At 52.4% G+C, this 17,451-nt stretch overlaps 1 protein-coding gene across 8 annotated transcripts in view; it reads left to right on the plus strand.

Annotated features, from left to right (window-relative positions):
• The window catches only part of RGS3 (regulator of G protein signaling 3), a 139,562-nt gene that overhangs the window by 114,233 nt on the left and 7,878 nt on the right, over positions 1–17,451 (plus strand). For 6 of the 8 annotated variants that reach the window (XM_049895057.1, XM_049895058.1, XM_049895066.1 and 3 more), the window contains one exon: positions 8,749–9,717. In XM_049895057.1, the coding sequence (XP_049751014.1) occupies positions 8,749–9,717 (969 nt within the window). Of the gene's footprint in view, positions 1–654; positions 1,032–5,163; positions 6,325–8,748; positions 9,718–17,451 lie in introns of those variants that run through there. The other 2 variants (XM_049895065.1, XM_049895061.1) reach the window with 2 other exon arrangements.

Genomic DNA, 17,451 nt, shown 5'->3' on the forward strand with positions numbered 1-17,451 from the left:
GTACCCCTGTCCCGTGGAACCGCCTGCACTCTCTCGAATATTCCATGCTGTTTCTGGCCTCACCTGGAATATTCACTCCTATCCCTTCCCCCCATTAATACTTGGAGTCTCAGCTTTGCCATTATCAACTCCCACAAACCATCCCAGTCTTTCCTGCTGCCTCTGTGCTTCCATGGCCCCCTGTACTTCCCTGGGGTGGTTATGGTGGGCGGGGGAGTGACATGGGCCCTTTAATGCTGCTCTCCGCACTAGACTGAGCACCGTCAGGGCACAGAATGTGCCTTGCCACTGTTTGGCTTTAGTGCCCAGCACAAGCCCTGGCACATGGCTGGAACTGTGCAGGCATTTGCTGAGTAACTCTGGAGGGGTGAGTAAGCCAGGGACACGATTCTGATGAGCCAAAACAGGGGCCCGCCTGGGGTTGGCAGGGGAGCCGAGAGCCCTCCAGCCAGGGCCTCCGAGGGAGGATTTAACAGAGACTCAGGGGGATGGGCAGGAAGTAGACTTGAGGAGGTAGAGATAATAGGGAAATGAGATGGCAAGTACACGCGCATGCACGCACACACACGGGCACTTGGAGTAGGCAGAGAAGGAGGGTGTCAAGGCAGAGAAGGAGGGTGTCGGGTGGGAAGGGAAGCAGTGGTGGAGCCCACAGGTGAACTGGTTCTTGAGCAGATCACTCAGGAGTGGGCAGAAGAGGGCCAGGGGGCCCTGAGGCCCTCATTCTGACAGAGGCATCAGTCACCACTGGAACAGGAAGAGGATGGGGAAACCTCTGGTTTCAAGTCTCACGCCTTTCAGATGAGCCAAGAACTGGGAGCGTAGAAGGAGCCTTTGGGGCTGTGGGGCGGGGGGCAGAGACTGCAAGTCTACCCCCCACATTGAAGCAGTGGTTTCAGAGACCCCGAGAGAAGGGGTTTGGCCAGGACCTCGCAGCAAGGTGGTGATGGGGGAACCCAGGACCGGAAGCAGACCTCAGGAGCACCCTCCCCCTGCCCGCGGGAAGCAGCTTTGCTCCTCTGTGCATCTAGGTGGGTAGTGGGGGAATCCAGCCAGCTCCAAAGGCCAGGCCTGAGGGCACATCCTTCCGGCTTAGCCAGGTGAAAGCATCAGGGGCGAGGAAGGTTTCTAAGAGGGGCCTCCTCTCATCTCACTCCTCGGGGAGCCCTCTTCTCTGAGTGCTAGCTTTGCCTTGATATTTTCTGAAGTGAGAAGTGTTGCTTCCCCTCCTCTGTGCCTCAGTATTGCTTTCAGTAGACTGGGTATCTCCTTGCTGTTGCGTGTTGCTCTCCTGAGCCCCAAATAGACCTATGAGTAGCTGTGACATCCTTTAGGGACAGAGAAGTTTTAGTCTGAAGTCAAATTCCTTCTCCTTCCCCCCTCTCCTCCTGCAGTTGGGCCTTGATTTATAGGAAGCAAGAATGGGTAGCTGACTCTAGTGGCCTTGCCATCTCCTCAACCTAGAAAAGGGGACTTCTGAGGTCATGCCTCTTCTGAGTTGACTTCCTATTATAGAGGGAACTGTGTGTGTTGGACCTAGTCCTGGGCTAGGTTCTGATCTGGATTCTAGTCCTGATTCTATTGGGTGATCTTGGGCGTATCACCTCCCTTCTCTGGACCTCAGAATTATCTGGGGAGTCAGAAAAAAGTCAAGATGCCCGGGCCTAATCTTAGGGAAAACGATCAAGTAGGTGCAGTAGGGATTGGGCCTGGAAGTAGGTATTTTGAAAATGCTACACAGGTGACTCTAAAGTGTATGTGTCTGTGAGAACCTATAGTCTAGATCAATGCTTTTCAAACTTTAATGTGTAGGTGAATCATCCGGGATCTTGTTAAAATGTAGAATCTGATCCAGTAGGCGTGAATTGGGGCCTAAGATTCTGTATTTCATACGAACACTCCGGTAATGGTGTTGCTGCTGCTGCTGCTGGTTCACAGATCATGCTTTGAGTGGTAAGGGTCCAGGTGGTCCCGTGAGCCTGCTGAAGTTCATTGAATTGCCCATTCATTCATTCATCATTAAACACTTAAGTTGGGGAGTGGTGAGAGGTGAGGTTAGAGGGAGTTGCAGATCCCAGCATCTTGCGGGGCTAAAATATTTGGACTTTATCTAGAAGGTACTGGGGATCCATGTCGAGGTTTTACGCAGAGGAGTGACAAGGTCAGATTTGCACTTAGAAGACGCTTGTGGCCGTAGTGCAGAGAGTGGATTAGAGTGGTCTGGACTCCCAGGGAGGGAGGATGCTGGTCTGGAGGGAAGTGGTGGTAGCGAGGATAGAGAGAGTGAAGAAAACCTTGAGATTTTATGAGGGATGATCACAGGACTTGGTGACCAGGAGTGGGAGTGAAGGAAAAGGAAGAGAGAATGACACCCAGGTCTCTGGTTTGAGTGGCTGGTGGTGGCATCATTGACACAGAGAACCCAAGAAAAGGAACGGACTTGGGGGGAAGACAGTACATTCAGTTTGGGGTATGTTGAGTTGGAGGCACCTGTGGGACATCCAGAAGAAAGTCGGGTGGCCTCTTTGTCTCCCTCCCTGGCTTCAGCCATACAGGTGTCCTCTCCATTCCACAACTGCGTAAGCCCTTTCCTGGCTCAGGCCTTCGCACCTGCTGTGTCCTCACCTCATGAGCCCTTCCCTGGCCCCCCCCATCAGATTTCTGTCTCAATGTCATTCCGCAAGGTGGCCTTTCCTGACACTCCCCTTTATTCTCCCCCATAGCACCTCCTCATAGTTTTCCTTCACATTACGGGTCACAGTTGGTATTTATGCTTTTGTGGGTGATGACTTGGTTAATATTAGTGGGTCCTTCGCCACTAACCTGTAAACTCCATGGGGATGGGTGTTGCATCTTTCTCACTCCTGTTGCACCCACAAAGCCTAGAACAGTATTTGGGTGCAGCACTGTTCCATGGGGACGTGGTGAAGCCTTGCCTGTACGGTGTAGACTCAGGATAGAAGTCTGGGCTGGCAGTGTCGAGTTGGGAGTCGTCGGCAGCCAGCTACTGACTGTGGCCTTGGGAGCGGATGAGAGCACAAGGGAGTGCGTAGGAGCAGGACTAGAGGGGGCCTGGAACAGATCCTGATGAACACGGATGGACGAGAGGCCCATGACAGCTGAGAAGGGGCCATCAGAGCGGCTGGAGGAAATCCAGAGAGGGGATATCAAAGCCAAGCAGTGCTGCAGTGACCATGACTGCTGTTTACTAAGTGCTTATGTGTGCCAACATTAGCTCATCCACTCCAGATACACTGTGAGGAGGTATTATTAATCTCATTTTATGGCTACGGAAACTGAGGCACAGAGAGTTTAAGCCCAAGGTGACCCAGCCAGTAAGTGTGAAGTGGGGAATCTCTATCAAGAGCCCTTAGCCCTCTAAGGTGCTGCCTCTGTCCTCCTGGACTTTGCAAACCTGTTGAGTTGTGGGCAGGGGCAGAGGAGAGTAGCCACAGCCCTCAGCTTCTCAGGCCTGGAGAGCCCCTGAGCTGGCGGCATAGGCCATGGTGGTGGCTCCATCTTCCGGGTGTCAAGAAGCCAACCCTAGAGGAGCTAGACTGAGACTGGGCTGGAGGAACTAAGTGTTGCCCAAGCAGCTGAAGTTCCTAGAAGTCAGCACTGAGCTAGGGACCCGGAAGCTGGGGAGCTGGACAGGGATCCAGGGAGTGCCAGACTTAAAGGAGCAACGTCATTTCTAAAGCCAGGCCTGGAGGTCAAATACTAGGCCGCGTTTCCCTTTCTTAAATGATTTTCCAGTTCACAGAGCACTTTCCTGTCCTTTCTCAGACTTGGTCCCCTTAAATCCCTGGAACAGGGTGCAGGAGGCGTCATCACCCATTTCGTGGCAGAGCAACTCAGGCCTGGAGATCTGACAGCCTGGGATCACATAACTGGCAAATGACCAAGTGGGGGTTCCAGCCCAGGTCTTTCTATAGGACTCTGTCTATAAAATTCTAGTTGTGTAAGGGCCACCCCAAGATAGGGAATATACAGTGCACCCCCATACCCAGTACAGGAAGTGGTTTTTGGGGGCAGATTCTGAGCCCGGCATTGGTGGCGGGTGTGATGAATCATCCACAGTGAGAGCTGCAGCTTAGCTCCGAGGTCAGTAGACCTGGGTTTGAATTCTGGCTCCTCATTTAGTAGCTATGTGACATTGGCCAAGTCACTTCCAGCAGTCTACTACCACCCCCACCCAATAGCAGGTGGCGATCTGGGGACCAGTAGCCATAGCTGGTGTGAGCAGGAGCTCTGGGTGTCGTATCTGCCTCCTTTCCCCAGCCTGTTCCAAGCCCCGAATTGTATTTGAGAGGGGATTTGATTAAATCCTAAATAGTGACTCCATTTAGGTGGCCTGGTTTATTTCCTATCTGCTTCTTTCTAGCAAGCAAGACATGGGTGGAATTAACTCTGGCCCAGCCAAGCCAAAGAAGTGATGGATGGGAGAGATACAGATCCCCAACAGGAGGGAGGGCAACAGTGTCCAGCGCTCTGGACCAAGGCCCAAATGAGCAGGCTAGACTGTCTGGGTCACCCTGGCTGGGTTCTTTTTACCTAACTGGGTGTCCCTAGTTGCCTACACTTCTCCATCAGCACATTCACCATGCTCTTTAAAACCAGTTGTCTAACCTCTGTTTTTTCTGCTCAGCAGAGGACAGGGATTGTGTCTGGCTTGTTCAGTGCTGTTCCCCAGTTCCTAATGCAGCACCTGAATAAATGAATGCATGAATGAATGCATGCATGTATATCCCAGTCTTCTCTCCACCCCTACTGTGTCCTGCTCACACTGCCCAGAGCAATTTTTAACATAGCACAGCTGTGTGTGTGTCATTCTGTTGCTTGAGGCACAATCCCACATCTGACATTCATTCTTCCACGTGGTCCTCTTCTTCATCTCCTCTCTTGCCTCTCTTTCTCTCCCACACTTGTCCCCCACTGCGAGTTCCTTAGGGTTCCTGTATTTGCTCCAGAGCTCCCCCTAAACATTGGCCTGACCAAACTTGCCCACAGTCGCTGCTGACACAAGCCCTGCCTGGGAGCACAGGAAAGAACCAGTGAGCTTGGGTCATTGTGGAGCTTCTGCTCAGTGAGGAATGAGCCCAGGTGAGGTGCCTCAGGCTGTGCTTATAGCCTGCAACCCCTCCTTTTAGATACCCCAGAGCACCTAAAACCCTTGCATGTAAGGGTTTGAGGGAACAGGGGGAGACCGTTGGATGGGAGATGTGAGTTCTAATCCTGCATCAGCCTCTGATTTCTTGGGTGTCCTTAGGTAATTCCCTTACTCTCTGGGGCCTCAGTTTTCCCGTCTCTAAAATAAGACTAATAGTGTTGTTGTTCGGTGCTGTCGAGTAGATTCCAACTCGTAGTCGCCCCATGTGACAGAGTGGAACTGCCCCATAGGGTTTTCTTGGCTGTAATCTTCACAGAAGCAGATCACCAGGTCTTTCTTCCGTGGAGCCTCCGGATGGGTTTGACCCACCAGTCTTTCAGATAGCAACCAAGTGCTCAACTGTTTGTGACACCAGGCCTCCTTAATTATCCAGTGCCCACTGCCATTGTAGTGACCTTGTAAGGACAGAGTAGAAGTGCCCCTTAGGGTTTCCGAGGCTATAAATTCTTACTGAAGTAGACTGCCACATCTTTTTCCTGTGGAGTGACGGGTTAAAACTATTGACCCTTTGGTTAGAAGCCAAGCATTTTAACCACTGTACCACCAGGGCTCCTTTTTAACTAATAATAGCTACCATTTTATCAAATGCTTTTCCTGAGCTGGGCACTATGAGGAGCACTAAGGATAGTCCTATGAGGATGGCATCCCCAGGCTTCTGGTCCAGATGAGGAAAGAGAGGCTGCGAGACATTGAGAGGCTTGGCCAGAGTTGCACAGCTAGAAAGTGGCACCGTCGGTACCAAAATCAAAGTCTGACTTGGGCCTCTGAACATGTAACTGCTGGGCACTCTGAGAGCCCTTCAGCCCTGGGTGGTTTCTCAGCCGCCTGCCTGGGGCGGGGCCCTCTGGGGCCAGCACCTCTACCGGAGCGGCACTTCCCCTCCTGGCTTTGTTTGGTTTGGCCTCCATTTGGGGCAGGGTTGGCAGAGGCAGGCTGACTTGCATTTCTGGTTTTGGGTCTGTTGCACTTTCCCTGAGGGGTGGGCGGGCTGGCCAGCAGTCACCACTGGGACAGGCCTGGGCCCCACCCCCACCACCCAGGAAAGGGGAAATGCAGGCCTGCTCCCTTCTCGGGGCCACTTGGAGCCAGGCCCTGAAGGCAACTAACTGGTCGCTGCTTCTTTCTCATCCTTTCCTGCCGACCCTCAGAGGCAGGTGAGGTGGGGGGTCTGGCTGTGGGGGAGGGTGATGTACATGGCACCAAGGAGCTGGCTGTGGGGCGATTTGTTTTTCTTGATGGAGAATGCTTTCTGGTGGGCAGGGTGATGGGCAGGGCACTGGGTGGCTCCTGGGGAGTGAGAACAGAAGCTGGGCTTGGTAAGAACCAGGAGCCAGAGGCTACAGCTCTCACCCCAGCCTAGGCAAGTCCTAGCTGAGCTTCAGTTTTCCTGTCTGTTCAATGGGAGGTCTCTCTGTCCACCTGGGAATAGGCTGATGGGGTCTGAAGCTCAGCCCTTAGTCCAAATGAGAATTCCGGATTGGGGGCCTAGCATCACAATTTCCAACTTTGATTCTGGGTGTTTGTCAGAGTTCGCTCCACTGCTGGGGCTCTATGGGAGAAGTCCCTGACCTCAGAATTTCCCTCTAGATCCGAGTGTTTTTTATCACCACAATTTCCACCAGCACCGTCATCCCCTTAAGAGTTTTATATTTTCTGTTGCGTATTCTCCAACTTGGGCAAGTTGGTTATCTCTATTTAATAGGTAGAAACCTCGAGGCCAGAGGGTTTGGTGACTGGCTCTGCCTGGCCCCACTATGTGATTCAAGGTTGGTTCCTGCCCGTCTCTGGACCTCAGCCTCCCTGTCTGTGCAGTGGGGATTTGGGATGGCTGGTGTCTCAGGATCTGAGATTACCCGGTCCCAGGGGTCCCTGGGGGGAGTCATCTTCTGTTGGTGTCTCAGGATCTGAGGTTACCCAGTCCCAGGGGTCCCTGGGTGGAGTCATCTTCTATTGGCAGGCAGGAAGCCCTTGGGGCCAGCTGGGCACCTGGCTGTGCCTGGGAACGAGAACCAGGGGTAGCTTCTCTGACCCTGGCCAGAGTTTCTCAAGGCTTCCCCTCCCTTGCTCAGCCGTTTCCTCCACTCTTGGCCTGCCCCGCCTTTTACGTTCATGCTCCCAGGAGGCTGCTCTTACCCACACGAGCTTTCACATGTGCTCTGAAGCTCCCAGATGCCACCGTGGCCTCTGACACATGTGCACAGGACCCTGTAGCCACAGCTGTGCAGCCACGCCTGGGTCGCTTACTCCTATGTGAGGCTTGCCTGGAGCTTCGTTATCACAGACCGACTCCCAGGGCTCAAACGACTTCTCAGGAAAGGACAGCTTTTGGCACAGCCTTTCAGTCTCTGGGCAGCTGTGCAAAGGTCTCTATAGCAAGAGCTTTTAGTCTATGTTTTGGGAGTACTTGCACTCTGAAATTCTCCACCAATATTTGTGTATGTCTATGTGCATGTATGTGTGTGTTTGTGTCCATGCATCCCCAAGCACCTGTACAGTTCCCCGCTACGCATGGGGTCTTTCTCTTCCATCAGTTCCCTTGGCCTCTTCAAGGACAAAACCTGGGCTCTAAATGGTTCTAGCTCCAGCACTCTAAGCCCTGAAATGTGATGAGGGGCCCCAGCCCCAGGCCTGAGTGCTGCTTCCCTGTCTGGCTGCGACACCATGGACCCTCCTGACCTTCTCTGAGCCCCACTCTTCCTGTGAGATAGCTGTGTTCAGATTTCCATCATGGGGTCGGTCAGCTTTTCCCATTCCAAATGTGTTCTGCTGTAGGAACCCAGCGAAAACCCTGGGCCTTCCTTTGGTAGCAGTAGTGGAGCATGCAAGGCAGGAAATGCTTTGTGTTTCGTGGAATCCCTGTGGTTCCTCCAAACAGTTTAAAAATCACTGGGTGGATGGTCCCTCAGTGAGGGCCCATGTCTGTGATATCTGTCTAGTCCAGGTGTGGGCAGTATTTTGAAGCCGTGGTTTTATTCCAGATCACTAGTGAAAAATATTTAAACACAACACACAGAGCAAGTTCTTGTTTGAAAGATGCATTAGACGTTTTTTAAACTTTGATTCAGGTAGAAGATAATCGTTGGCTGGGTTCAAGATTCTGTTACCTGGTACTGTTCTGGTTTGGGGGTGTGGCATGGTTCTGGGTCATAAGGGATAGGCTGCCTGGCTTCCCCTTTACACACAGAGGTGACTTCACCTCTGTTTCCTTCTCTGTAAAATGGGGACAATAATACTTCCCATATAGGGCCATTGGGAGGATTACGTAAGAGGGGGATTTTAAGTTAGCCCGGTTCCTGGCATGCAATAGGAGCTGGGTAAATGGTAGTTACCTTTTCCCCTTCTCTCCTACATGACCAACCATGTTTTTGGTGGAGCAGAAGGGTGAGATCCCTTAGACAGCCAAGCCAACGAGGCCTTCAGGTTTTCATCTGGCACTCCTGGCCCTCAGATGGTGGGGCAAGGGGTGTGGCATTCAGGCAACTGCTTGTGTTTCAGCCACTGTCATGTTGGCTCAGGCACAGCGGGTGACATCTCCCAGCCTCTTTCTGAACCTTTCTTGTTTTCTTTTTCTTGCCCAGATGTTTGAGACAGAGGCAGGTGAGAAGAGGGAGATGCCCTTGGAGGAAGGGAAGGGGCCAGGTGCCGAAGATCCCTCACCCAACAAGGACCGCATTCCTGGTCAGGAGCCTCCTCCAGGACAAGACCTTTCACCCAACAAAGACTACTCTTCTGGCCAGGAACCTTCTCCTCCCCAAGAACCACTAACCAGCAAAGACTCGCCTTCCTGCAGGGAACCCCCTCCAGGCCAGGAACCCCAACCAAGCAAAGACTCCCCACCATACCAGGATCCCCCCCCAGCCCAAGACCCCCCACTCTGCCAGGGCCTTCCTGCTAGCCAAGAACCCCCTGCCAGCCAGGATCCTCTACTCAGCCAAGACCTCCTTGCTATCCAGGAAACCCCTGCCCAGGACATTCCACCCTGTGAAGACATGCCTCCCAGCCGGGTCTCCCTGCCAGCTGAGGCTCTTGCTGAGGAGACTACGGGCTCCGGGGGACCGCTAGCAGCCATCAGGGACCCTCCTATGGCCTCCAGGCCCACCTTCGTGATCCCTGAGGTCCGGCTGGATAGTGCCTACAGTCAGGAGGCAGGAGCAGAGGGGGGCAGCTCAGGAAATGAGGAGGAGGCTGAGGAAGGGGATGAAGGGGATGAGGGCGAGGAAGACGAGGACGAGGACACGAGCGATGACAACTACGGGCAGCACAGTGAAGCCAAGCGCAGCAGTATGATCGAGACGGGCCAGGGCACTGAGGGAGGCTTCTCACTGCGGGTGCAGAACTCCCTGCGGCGCCGGACACACAGCGAGGGCAGTCTGCTGCAGGAGGCCCGAGGGCCCTGCTTCGCCTCTGACACCACCTTGCACTGCTCCGACGGTGAGGGGGCATCGTCCACCTGGGCCATGCCTTCACCCCGCACCCTCAAGAAGGAACTGGGCCGCAATGGTGGCTCCATGCACCACCTCTCTCTCTTCTTCACGGGACACAGGAAGGTAAGAAGGCCATGAATGGGGGGAGGAAGGGGATAGGTAAGACAGACACCGGGGCTCCAAGGAGCCAGAAGTCACCCTTTCCCCACCCTGCCCTCTTCTAGGCCTCCCAATGAACCTTCTCCCCATTTGATAGATGATAAAGCTGAGGCTTGGAGGGAGCGAAAAGGCAGAGCCTGGACTTAGACCCCTGACTTTATGTGTTTTTACAGCTCTGTTGATGATCCCCACAGAAAGTAGGGTGGGTGTGGCCTAGCCCAGGACACTGGGCATTTAGATCTAAAAGGTCTGAGACAGTAGAAATACAGAATTTAGACTTAGTCCAGGCCTAGCCAGACTAGAAACCTTTTAGCCAACAACATCGACAAAAACACATGTTTTAGTCTGTGCGGGGACTATTCTAAGCAATTTACATTAATTCTCACAGTGGCCTTATGAAGTAGATACTATTGTTATCCTCCTTTTACAGATGAGGAATCTGAGGCAGAGAGAGGTTGTCCAACTTGCCCCAGGCTACATGGTTTATAAAACGACTGAACTCGAATTAGAATCTGGCTCCAGGGCTGGAGCTCTTAAGGGACATGCTATTTGCATCTTGCAAATATTTATAAATAGATGAGTAAGTGTTTATTGATGTCCTGCTGTGTGCCAGGTTCTTTTAGCCCACCGGCCAGCTTGAGTCCAGGCTTTGCTCCTCACCTACTGTGTGGCCTTGGGTGAGTCACTGACCCTTAGTTTCCTTCTCCGAAAAGTAAGGGTTAATTGCACTAACGTCTCAGGGTGGTTGAGGGTGATTTGGAAGCACCTGGTACCTGAGGACATTAGTGCACACCCTATGAAAGTGCTGGTACCCATTTCTTTTCTTGAAATGCTAACAGTTAGCGCAAGGCACTGTGCCGGGAACTCTTAGGCTAGGTGCGTGGAGGGGGCGGCAGGGCCCATGGAGATCAGCTGACCCTCAGAGATCTTGGAGCTCAGGGAAGAGTGTCTCTGGGGCCTGGGGCCACCAGGGAAGGCATCTGAAGAAAGAGCCTGTAAGCTTGGCCTTGGATGTTGAACAGGTTTAGAATAACAAGAGGATGAGGCAGACATTCTGTGAAAGAGGAAATGACCTGGACAAAACTGTCTGTGGAAGCCAGTCTGGTTAGAGCAGGGGATTCCTAAAGGGCAAGGATGCCAAACACATGGCACTCATGCTGCCACTCCTTGCTCCAAACCTGTGGCAGACATCACTAATGGATTCCAGCACTCTTTCCTACTGGACTGGGGCATGACCTCAGAAGCCTTCTTAGCTTCTTGACCACTAGCAAGCAATAAGGCAGACTTGGCACTTGAGAGGAAATCTCGTGGTCAGGCTGGAAGGGCAGCCTGGGGCCCCCCAGAAAAGGACCTTGAACTTTAGGCCTAGGAATTGGGACTGCATCCTGAAGGCCAGTGGTTCTCAAACTTTGATGTGCTCCATATTCTTGGGCCCTAACGCCAGACCGCTAGATTCAGAATTTCCAGCGGTGATGCCCAAACCTAAAAAACCAAATCCACTGCTGTCAAGTTGATTCTGACCCAGAATGACCCTATAGGACACAGTAGAACTGCCCCATAGGGTTTCCAAGACTAAACCTTTATGGAAGCCAACTGCCACATCTTCCTCCTGTGGAGCGGCTGATGGGTTCAGACCACTGACCTTTCAGTTATCAGACATGTGCTTTAACCACTGCACCACCAGGGCTCCTCTAGACCCTGCATTTTAAGCAAGTCCTCCAAGGATTCTGGTGCTCCCTAAAGTTTGAGTATCATTACCTTAGGCCATTTCTTGGTACAGTGGCTGCAGGAGAGGGCCCATCCGAGGTGAGGCTTCAGACTTTCTCAGGCCGGGCCTGGCCACTTCTCTCTGGAGCGTGGCCGAGGCTTAAGGGCCTACCACTTGCCTTGAGCCCCCGCATTCTGATTTTCCCCACCAGACCCTTTCAAGTATTTGCACACAGATAAATTCACACACATTTATGCATACACTTCTAGTTCCTGCTCAGTTGATCTCAGCTGCTATTTTGGGACAGACACTTCCGCCTGAGAGTCCAGCAGACCTGGATCAGCTGGCTCCTGTCTCAGCTTCCTCCTTTGGGTGCCCAAGGTCCCCACTGGCATCTTCTCCTTCCCCACCCTCTTTTGACCTGTTGCTTTCTTTCCTTGGCTCTAGTGACTAAGCTGCAGGAACTTCAGAGGCTCCCAGCCCTGAGGCAGCCACTTTTCCATGTGGTTTCCACTCAACAGGCCCGAGTCCTCCATCATCATTCACATCCTCCTCCTTCTAGCCAGCTGGCTTCAGTAAGAAGTCCACTCTTGTCAAGGGGAAGTGAGGGCCTGGACTGGACAAGCACCCTGGTCTAGCTCAGTGGTGGTGGGCTTGGGCAAGTCCCTGCCCCTCTCTGAGCCTCAGCTTCCTCATTGATGAAATGGGTATGGTCATACCTCCTTCACTGGGTTGGTGGGAAGATTAAATAGCTTGATTCAGACAAGGCACTTAGGGCAGTGCCTGGTACCCAGCACCTGGTGAGTGTTCCGTAAATGACAATCAAGTTGAGGAGTAAGTGGAGGGTAGTAGTAGCAAGAGTAGTAACAGTTATCACAACATTCACAAAGTATGTCAAGATCCCTTTTCTAACCTTCACACCCTTGCTGCAAGGTGGGACTTGTTGTACTTGTCTTACAAGTGGGGAGGATGAGGCTGAGAAGCGATTGCTCCAGGCTACACAGGAAGGACCGGTGGGGCAGGATGATGGCCTCTTCTGGCCCTACTTCAGACGCTGTGCATCTCATGAGGGTGAGGAGCAGGGGCAGAAGAGAGGTGCTGGCAGAAGGGAGAGGTGCAATTCCCTGGCTGGGCCTGGCTTTCTTGGAGGGTCAGCTAGTGCTGACCGGCCACTGGCAATGCCCAGGAAAGGAGAAGAGGAAAGGAGGGAAGTCTTCAGGCTGTGGAGTCAAACAGACCTGCATTCAGTCTCAGCTCTGCCTCCTCCTGGCTTGCTTCCTTCCTCTGAGCCTTGATTTTCTTTTATAAATTAGGAGTACTAGCCCTGGTGGTGCAGTGGTTAAGAGCTAGGCTGTTAACCAAAAAAGTTGGCAGTTTGAATCCCCCAAGCGCTCCTTGGAAACCCTATGGGGCAGTTCTACTCTGTCCTATAGGGTCACTATGAGTTGACTCGCCAGCAACAGGTTTTTAAGTCTTTGTGGAAGGGTTACCCAGTGAATCTGGCTCCCTGTGCTGAGCTGAGTGGCCCCACGGTGCCCCCTGCTGCCAGATCCCCGCCTTGCCAGCTGCTCCCAAGAGATCCACTGGCCTACACCTGCCCTTTTCTAGGGAAGCCAGAGAAACCCTCAAGAATAAATCCTGAGTCTGCGCCCAAGATGCTGCCATCAAATCTTACCCCAGCCTGGCCTCACTTGGCCCAGGGTCACTGGCCGTTGTTCAACAGTGAAGAGACCACAGGCTGTGTCCCGTCCTTGGCTGAGCTTCCTTTTCCCTCTCCCCCTGCAGAGGGCTGGCTTGGACAGGGGCTGTCAGCTGAAGGTGCTAGTCCTGCTACCCTGAGCTGCCCCGCCTAATCTGGAAGTCAGACAAGATGACCCCTAAGAGGCCTTCCAGCTCCAAGATGTGATAGCACATCTTCAGAAAAAGCCTAAAGAAGAATTGTTTCCTATGTCTAAACAATTAGCCACAGAGTTTAGATTCAGTGTTTTCACATGCCTCCATAGGGCTCCCAGGCTGGGCTTGGTCAGAGAGGGCAGCCAGGCATGGCCAGAAGTCAGATCAGGATCAACAGAGGAAACCAAGTGAGGCCTTGCTCACAGAAGGGGGTGGGCTGGAGGGGTGCAGGCTCTGGGGCTGGGGCTGAAATTCTCTGCTTTTTGTCAGCCCTGAGAACCCAGGCCAGTTATCAGCTCTGGGCCTCAGTTTCCTCAGCTGTACACAGGGTTAATAACAGCAAGTAGTTCTTAGGATTGTTGTGAAGATGAAATTAGATCATGTACTTAGCACAGTGCCTGACACATAGTGAGTGCTTAAATAATACTAATAGTATTACCATTAAAAAAAAAGAAAAGAAACACCAAACCAATTGCCATCAAGTTGATTCTAACTCATAGCGACCCTACAGGACAGAGTAGAATAGCCCCCATAGGATTTCCAAGGAGCACCTGGTGGATTCACACTGCCTACCTTTTGGTTAGCAGCTGTAGCTCTTGACCACGACACCACCAAGGTTTCCAATATTACCATTACCCAGTATAACCCAGTGCTGTCAAGTCGATTAGGTAGTAATAATAACCACAATAGCTAATAGTTACTGAGCAACTCCCATGTGCCAGAAGCTGTGCTAATCATGTCACGTGTCTTAACTTACTTAATCTTCACAATAGCTCTGTGAGGTAGGTTAAATGATTATCCTCATTTACAGATAAAGAAACTGAGGCAGAGAGGAAGGAGCTCTGGTGGCGTAATGATTAAGTACTAAGCTGCTAACCAAAAGGTTGGTGGTTTGAATCCACCAGCTGCTCTGCAGAAGAAAAGACCTGGAGATCTGCTCCCATAAAGTTTACAGCCTAGAAAACCCTGTGGGGAGTTCTCCTCTGTCCTGTGGGGTAGCTATGAGAATCGACTCTATGGCAAACAACAGGCAGAGAGGGGAAGTAACTTGGCTAAGGTCAATTAGCTAATAAGTGACTGAACTAGGATTTAAATCCAGGAAGTTTAGATTACACACTCTTAACCACTACTATTATTATAGTTATAATCACAATTATAATTATTATTCCCAGTCCCTGGAGGTAGCCAGGCAAGGCTGGGCCAGGCATCAGGACTCCTGCCTGTGGTGAAGAAAGAGCTGGGTGGAGCTGTGCTCATTGCATTTGCCCTTCAACAGGGCAGAGTTGCTTGAAGAGACAGTGGTGAGCAGCTGGACTGCTGTGCATGTTGGGCCCCCAGGTGGGCCTTGCTACAGATTCAGGTGGGAGGAGACTTGGGGGCCACTCTGGCCTCTTCTAAGACTGGAGGCAGGAGCCTCCCTGGGGAGTTGGGGAGTTCCTGGGGCTGGGAATCAGAACCCTGGCTTTCGGTCTCAGTTTCTTCTCTTCCTGGCTATTAGGACCACCCTGGGTGCCTGGGTTCCCTCAGCTGCCTGTGGGGCTGACTCCCAGGGTGCGAGCTGCTGGCCCTCTCTATCAGGCCAGCTTGGCTGGGCCTGTCACTGCTGAAGATGATCCCCTCCCAGTGGCAGGAAGAGCCCATTTCCCAGCAGTGCAGAGGCTGGGGGTGGCGGGTGGGGCAGGAGGGGTCCCCAGGCCCATTGTGTGGAGCCGATAAAGTACGGAAGCTGAGGTTAGAATGGGAGGAAGCCCAGCGCTGAGGGCCCGTTCCCACGGGTGGGGGCTTCAGGCCCTGGCCAGCCAGGTCAGCGTGACTGTAGCCTGTGTGTATAATGGGGTGACAGTAGTAACGCTCACAACAGGCAATGAACACTGGCAGCCTCTGGTTACTAATGGTGCCCTGTGTGCCAGGACTGGACCAAGGAGGCCCAGAATTTATCCTGGTGAATCTGCCAACAGCCCTGTGGGGCAGCTGTCACCATGCATATGGTATAGCTAAAAAACTGAGGCTGAGAGGCTAGGAACCTTATCTAAAGTCTGTGGAGGCAGGCTGTATTCCCAGGCCTGGCTCCAAACCTGAGCCCTGAAACCACACACCATATGAGGGTGTGTGCCTGTGTGTGCACGTATGCACACGTGTGCTTACAACCCTGGTGGGGCAGCATTGTTGGGAAGGAGGCAGCATTTCCCGAGTCTGTCACCGCAGACATTCAAACTGTGCCCTGTCCTTGTATTTGAGTAGCAGCATCCTCTGGCGGAGAAAGACGGGCCTTGAGTCAGACCAGCCAAGTGACTCCTGAACTTTAGTTCACTTTATGCATTTACTGTGAGGATTGATGAATTAGCATCTGGACAATAAGGGACGCTAGTGGCGCAATGGTTAAGTGCTGGACTGCTAACTGAAAGGTTGGCGGTTCCAACCCACCCAGCTACCCTGCAGGAGAAAAACTTGGCAATCTGCTTTCATAAAGATTGCAGCCTAGAAAGCCCTACGGGGCAGTTCTGCTGTGCCACGTGGGGTGACTATGGGTCGAAAAATCAACTTGATGGCACCTAACAACAACAACATCTGGATAATGCTGGTCCCAGTCTGGCCCATAGTTCGAACTCCATAAATAGAGTTGTAACTCACCAATTTATCCACCCACCAACCCATCCATCCACCATCCACCCATCCACCCACCCACCCATCCACCATCCACCCATCCACCCACCCACCCATCCACCATCCACCCACCCACCCATCCATCCATCCATCCATCCATCCATCCATCCATCCATCCATCCATCCATCCATCCATCCATCCATCCATCCATCCATCCATCCATCCATCCTCCCTCCCTCCCTTCCTTCAGTGGTAGAAGGTAGGCTGCGCCAATGAGGCTAGTCATTATTCCTGCTGGCTATATCTGGAATAAAGCCACTTTTCTTTCTAGAAATAAAAACGCAGCATTTTAGGGCTTAGGCTGTCTTCTTTATTTTATAGAAGAGGAAACTGAGGCCCAAGTGGATTTCATAAAGAGTCAGAGCTGGTATCCATACCTGGTGGCCTGCTCCCTGCCTTAGGACAAAGCATCCACACCCAGCTCACTCTGGGCTCCTCTGCTGACTTGGAGCATTTCTTGGGCTTGTGCTCCGGGCCGGCACTGCTGAGATCCTGGGCCCAGGCAGGGAAATAGGGCAGCCACAGTAGAGATGGCAGGAGGTTGGAGTGGTCTGGAGGCAAGGAGGAGGGGCAGACTGGGAGGAGGCAGAGATGGAGGGGAAGAGGAGAGAGAACCTTCCAGGGAAGGGGCACTGCACAGGCAAGGGCAAGGAGATGGGTGTGGGTGTGGTAGAATCTGTGAGCCGCAATGGAGCGATGGGTGATGAAGTTGCAGGACTGGGTCTCAGCCTAATGATTCAGCAGTGAGGGTCTCAGACTCATTGTCTTATGCTGGGTTCTCTAGAGAAGCAAGACCAGCCAAGTGTATACATATAGAGAGAGGGAGAAATTTATTTCAAGGAAATGGCTCACGAAGTTGTGGAGGCCGGCAAGTCCCAAATCTGTGGGTCAGGTGTCAGGCTGGAAACTTCTCCTGACTCATGTGGTTGCAGGGGCTGACAAACCCCAAATCTGCAGGTCAGATGGCAGGCTGCTGGCCCATATTCTGAGAACTGGAGGTCAGAGTATGACAAGTTGGATGCAGGATCCAGAGAGGGCGAGCTTTGCCAGAACATTTATATATATTGGATGCAGGCCACACCCCCAGGGAAGCTCCTCTTTCAACTGATTGGCTGCTTATATCAGATCACAAAATGGAGAACGATTGCATAGTATCTGCCAAACCATTGAGAATCATGGCCTAGCCAAGTTGACATGTAACCTTAACCATCACACTAATCTTACTGGGTCTGCTTCCCACTCCTGATTCATTCATTCATTGGTCAGATACTTCTTGAACTCCTAACATGTGCTCAGAGAGGCTCAGAGAGGGGTGGCAATTTGGCCCAGTCACTCAACAGAACCCCGACTGGAGCCCTGCTCTCCAGCCTGCCTTACTGCCTAGGACAGTGCCTTCCCTCATTAGTACTGTTCTTCTGGCTTCTTCCCAGCA

This window comes from Elephas maximus, chromosome 9 (assembly GCF_024166365.1).
Source record: "Elephas maximus indicus isolate mEleMax1 chromosome 9, mEleMax1 primary haplotype, whole genome shotgun sequence".
NCBI classification, from domain to species: Eukaryota; Metazoa; Chordata; class Mammalia; order Proboscidea; family Elephantidae; genus Elephas; species Elephas maximus.